The 5,458-nt window shown below is 55.8% G+C and overlaps 1 protein-coding gene across 1 annotated transcript in view; it reads right to left on the bottom strand.

The window, feature by feature from the left end:
- BSDC1 (BSD domain containing 1) overlaps window positions 1–5,458 on the bottom strand; it is a 7,628-nt gene that overhangs the window by 1,446 nt on the left and 724 nt on the right. Inside the window, exons 2-10 of the mRNA XM_031062042.1 lie at window positions 4,969–5,188; window positions 4,319–4,435; window positions 3,501–3,668; window positions 3,366–3,420; window positions 2,877–2,992; window positions 2,606–2,674; window positions 2,389–2,470; window positions 1,412–1,933; window positions 173–276 (exon numbers count right to left, since the gene is read on the bottom strand). Coding sequence (XP_030917902.1) covers window positions 173–276; window positions 1,412–1,933; window positions 2,389–2,470; window positions 2,606–2,674; window positions 2,877–2,992; window positions 3,366–3,420; window positions 3,501–3,668; window positions 4,319–4,435; window positions 4,969–5,188 — 1,453 coding nt within the window. The remainder of the gene's footprint in view (window positions 1–172; window positions 277–1,411; window positions 1,934–2,388; window positions 2,471–2,605; window positions 2,675–2,876; window positions 2,993–3,365; window positions 3,421–3,500; window positions 3,669–4,318; window positions 4,436–4,968; window positions 5,189–5,458) is intronic.

The raw sequence follows: 5,458 nt of genomic DNA, 5'->3' as shown, positions 1-5,458 counted from the left end.
TTATGTTATATAATATTATATAATATTATATAACATAACATAATATAATAGCCTTCTGAGAACTTGGGAGTCAGATTCTCATCTCTCCCCTCATCCTGGGGACCCTCACAAACACCACACCCTGAGGGGCTGGTGCTGCTTTTGGGGAACAGTTCTGCCTCCCCTGACTCACCTCCCCAGACATTTCCACCTTGGACAGCGCCAGCTGCACCTCCTCCTCTGTCATGTCCAGATCAAAGTCCTTTTCCCAGTCCTCGCTGATGTCCGTGCTGGAGCCTGCAAGCACAAACGTCCCCACTGAGCCAGCAGAGCTGGCCCCAAAGCCCTGGGATTCCCAGGGCTCAGAGGCTCCACATTCCCAGGAACAGAGATGGGACGGGCTGAGCCTGCTCCCCTCACAGCCAGGGCTGGTGCAGAACCAGTGGGAGAGGTGGATGCTAAAAGATTTTCTCCTCTGGCCTGGGAGAACTGGGATGTGTCAGGTTCCAGGCACACAGAAAATGCAGGAGATAAGGAATGACAGGAGGGATTTTGATATGGGGGCTGTCATTGTGCCAGCAGGGATGACAGGCAGAGGGGAGGAATCACCACATCCCCTGCAAGGAGCACAGCCTTTCCTGGCAGCCAGGGATCAAAGGCCTGTTCCGCTCTGTCACAGACATCTTTTCTGAAAAATCCTTTCCTTAGGATTTTTCCTCCTGAGAAGCTGAGAGGCCTCAGGAACAAAATGTAAACATTGGTTATCTGCTGCTGTGGAATGCAACAGGTGCATCTGTGATTGGTCTCATGTGGTTGTTTCTAATTAATGGCCAATCACAGTCCAGCTGGCTCGGACAGAGAGTCCAAGCCACAAACCTTTGTTATCATTCCATTCTTTTTCTATTCTTAGCCAGCCTTCTGATGAAATCCTTTATTCTATTCTTTTACTATAGTTTTGGAGAAAGTCATTGTTACAAAACTATCAGCTGTTAGAATTGTTAATATAAAATATATCAGAATATCATTATATATAATAAAGTAATATGCTATATATCATATAATGATATAATATAATATATATCATAATGTAATGTGATACAATATAATGTGATATAATACAATGTAATAGTATATCATGTAATATTATATAATGTAATATTATATTACATTATACTGTATTACATTACATTATATTCATCATAAATATATAATATTTATGATAAATATTATATAACATATATCATAAAACAATAAATCAAGCCTTCTGAAACATGGAGTCAGATCCTCATCTCTTCCCTCGCCCTCAGACCCCTGTGCACACCGTCTCACACTGCTCAGCCAGCAGATCATTGATTCCCTTCCCTTTCCTCTCCCTCAGCACCATAAACCCAGAGCTTTCCCCAGGAGCTGCCCCTCCCAGCCCCACACAAACCTTTCTTGCCGTTGTTGGAGGGGGTGGATTTGCCACTGTCCGAGTTGAGCTCGAAGACTCGCAGGTCTGTGGGTCCTTCCTCCCTCAGAGTCTCTGTCCTGCCCTGCCCTTTGCTCTCCAGCTCTCTGGGCTCTGTTCCAGCTGCCAGCTCCGAGGATGCTGCCGATGGCTGGCCAGGTGCACAAGGCTGAGCAGCTTCTGGGGGCTTTGGCAGGGAGCTCTGCTCTTCCAAGGTGGCCTCCACCAGCCTCTGGGAGAGTTCCAGGGCTGGAGCTGCAGTCTGTAGCTGGGTGGCAGGCACAGGGGCAGGGTTTGCAATCTGAGTCACAAGGGACACGCTCTCGCTGCTCTCCGAGGGGCTCTGCTCCCCTGGCCCCAGCTCTGGGGGCAGCACAGCCCAGCTCTCCCCACAGGGAACCTTGGGGGCAGCAGGATGGTTTCCCTCTGAGCTGGGTGCTTTCTGTGCTGCTCCTGGAAATGTGATGTTTGCACAAGGCAGGGGGGACATCCCCAAGAACTCCTCTGTAGGGAGGCAGAAGAGAAGTGAGAGATGTTTCAGCAGCAGCTGGGCTGGGAGCTGGATTCCACAGAATCACAGAATGTGCTGAGCTGGATTTCACAGAATCACAGTATGTCCTGAGCTGGGAGGGACCCACAGAGATCACCCAGTCCAACCCTTGGCCCTCCATAGACATCCCAAAAATCCCACCCTGGGCATCCCTGAGAGCCCTGTCCTGGAGCTCTGCCAGTTTTGGGGCCATGCCCATTCCCTGGGGAGCCTGGGCAGTGCCAGCACCCTCAGGGGGGAGAACATTTTCTGATTTCCAACCTCAACCACCCTGACACAGTCTAGAAATTCCTTCAGATCCCACCACTGGCCACAGAGCACAGATCAGAGCTGCCCCCTCACTGCCCACTGTGATTTGTGGGAGTGAGGAGGAGCCACCACCCCATGAAAGCCCCAAAACCTGTCCCACCTTCATCCTCCTCCCAGCCTGGCTCCTCTTGCTGCATGCTCTGCTCTGCTCGCTGCTTCAGAGCCTCCCTCCGGGCTTCATCCTGCAGGAATCCAACACAGCAGCTGCTCACACGCCCAGTCCCCTTCCTCCCCCAGGCACCACTGACTCCAAGGCTCAGCCCAGATCTCAGTTTTCCCAGGAAAAGCCCCTCAGGGACCCCCCAAGCCTGACCCACCTGCTCCAGGCGATGCAGTTTGTAGAAGTAGCGCTGCCAGAACTCCAGGTGGGAAACAGCCACAGGCACCTGGGAAAGGGATCAGGGAAAGGGATGAGCCCCTCAGAGGGAGAGCTGTGCCCCTCAGAGGGAGAGCTGTGCTCCTCTCTCCTCCCAAAGCTTGCAGCTCCCATTTTATTCCACCCATTTTCCCATAGTTTCCATCCCACAAACAGCTCGGGGTTTTCCTGCAGCATTCCCCACGTCAGGAATTGCCCAGGCAGGGCCTCACCATCTTGGTGTAGAGTGCCCTGATGGAAGGGCTGGTGGCCAGCAGCTCTGCAATCTCCCCTTTCTTCTCCTCCAGGCTGAACTGAGCCAGCCAGGCCTCGAGCAGCTCAGCAGGGCCTGTTTGGGACAAGCACAGGGATAAGAACCCTTGAGTTTGGGGAGGTTTCACTGGAGACATGCTGGGGCAGAAGAGGAGGGAGACACAGGGCTCAGAACTGCTCTGCCAGCTCAAGGCCCAGTTTAAATTGGGCTAGGAAATTCAGCCTAAGCTGGTCCTTGAGGTAAGAGCCAGATCTGCTCTTCTACTGTCAAGTCCTGCTGGCCAAAGGCTTCAGGGAATTCCAGCTGGCCCCCAAACCCCCTAGGGCAGCACCCAGGAGCCCCTGGACCCTCAAGGGCAGCACCCTGGACTCCCTGAACCCCCCTAGGACAGCACCCTGGCCCCCAAACCCCCTTGGGGGGCACCCTGGACCCCGTGACCCCCCCATACCATCAGGCTCGTTGCAGTAGGTGGCGGGGTCGGACTGGAGGCTGTAGAGACGAGCCTGGAGGAGACACACAGGGACAGCTGTGAGGGGAGGGACAGCAGCAGGGCCAGGGACAGGGCTCAGGGTGCCACACTGACCTTGGCACTGTCGTAGGGCTCAGTGGTACCCGAGGGTGTTGCCATCAGGGTGATAACGTCACAGTCAATGGTCTTGTCCGGAGAGGGAGCGAAGGTGTCCGAGATGACCCCCAGGAAGTCAGAGAGGCCCTTCCTCACCTTCTCAGTGGCACCTGAGCCTTCTGCCCTCTTCAAGGGAAGAGGCAGCACAGGCTCAGTAACATCCCAGGATTTCTGGGCAGGATCCTTAAGGAAGCAGGATCTGCCCCTTCAGGAAGGATGATGTGGGAGGCACCTGAGGGGAACTGAGGCTTTGTGGGGGAAGCCCAGACAGGTTTGGGGCTTTGTGGGGGAAGCACAGCCAGGTTTGGGGCTTTGTGGGGGAAGCCCAGCCAGGTTTGGGGCTTTGTGGGGGAAGCACAGCCAGGTTTGGGGCTTTGTGGGAAAAGCACAGCCAGGTTTGGGGCTGCCTGGTGTGGGGTGGGGCTGTCCCAGCAGCAGCTGTGTAGGGCTGAGGCTCACAGCTCGTGTGGAGAGTCTGTGTCCCCCTACAGTGACACTGCCAGTGTCCCCCTGCCCAGCACAGTGGAGAGGGAACCACAAGGAGTGACAGGACAAGAGGAATGGCTTTAATCTGTAGGAAGTGGTGTTAGATGGGACATTGGGAATGAATTCTCCCCTGTGAGAGCGCTGGGATGGAATTCCCAGAGAAGCTGTGGCTGTGCCATGCCTGGAGTTATCCCAGACGGGGTTTGGAGCAGCCTGGGAGGGTGGAAGGAGTCCCTGCCACGGCAGGGGTGGCACTGGGGGGTGCTGAAGCTCTCCCAGCCCCTACTCACTGCCAGCCTGTCCTTGACCACGCTGGCCGTGGCGGCGATGGTGCAGGCGGTGTCGTGCTGCACCACCTGCGTGAACTCAGCCAGGTCCCTCTTCATGAACTCCAAAGCCTCCGTGGACTGCAAGGAGACAGAGGATGGATTCTGCAGGGTTTTGGCTCCCCAACAAAGCTGGGATTGCTCCCAGCACGTTACGAAAATTCAGGTGGGAGAGCTGAGCCCAGCTGAGCCCTCACCCCAAGCTGGGCAATGCATAAAACCAGAATAACCTGAACAACAACAGCATCTGCTCTGCCCAAAACACATTCCAGGAGGCTCTGAAGCCAGGACTAGGAAAAACACAGGCTGGGAGAAGCCTGGCTTTAAGTTTTGTCTATAATTACCACAGGCAACGCTGTCACAGCAGGAAGTTACACACCACAGAGCCACGCTGGAAGCACAACCCCCCTGCTCCGGGGGTGATCTCTGCATGACAGAGCCCAGCACGACCCAGGGTTTGCTCGATCCCCAGCAAATCCACCCCAATCCCGCTTCGGGGAGACCCTCCCGGAGCCTCGCTGGGCTCCCGGGGCCGGCCCGCGGGCCCCGCCCTCCCGCTCCCGGCGGCTCCCGGCGGCTCCCGGTGGTTCCCGGCAGTTCCCACCGGTTCTCACCTTCTCCTTGACGGCCTGGTAGCTCTGCTGGAGCCAGCTCTGCCACCAGCCCCCATCCTCCCTGCAAGGGACAGGCACGGGGTCAGCACAGGCCATACACACACACAGAGCCTGAGCCCAGAGCCAGATCCCGACCCCAAACCAGGATCCCAGACCGAGCTCCCAGACCCTGATCCCATATGCCGACCCCAGATCCAGAACCAGATCCCGATCCCATATTCTGATCCCAGACCCAAATGCCAACCCCGTACAGAGATCCCAGAGCACAGATCCAGACCCCAACCCCAACCCCAATCCAGATCCCAGATCCCGACTCCAAATTCAGACCCCAACCCCAGATTCTATCTCCAGACCCCGATCCCGGATCCCAACCCCAGACCCAGATCCAGACCCCAGATCCACACCCCGACCCCAAACCCAGACTCCATCCCCAGACCCCAACCCCAAATTCCAACCCCAGATTCCATCCCAGACCCCGGTCCCAGCTCCC

This window comes from Geospiza fortis, unplaced genomic scaffold, assembly GCF_000277835.1.
Source record: "Geospiza fortis unplaced genomic scaffold, GeoFor_1.0 scaffold432, whole genome shotgun sequence".
Lineage (NCBI taxonomy): Eukaryota > Metazoa > Chordata > Aves > Passeriformes > Thraupidae > Geospiza > Geospiza fortis.
Note: the sequence above shows the minus strand (reverse complement) of the source record. Positions and strands in the feature narration are given on the sequence as shown.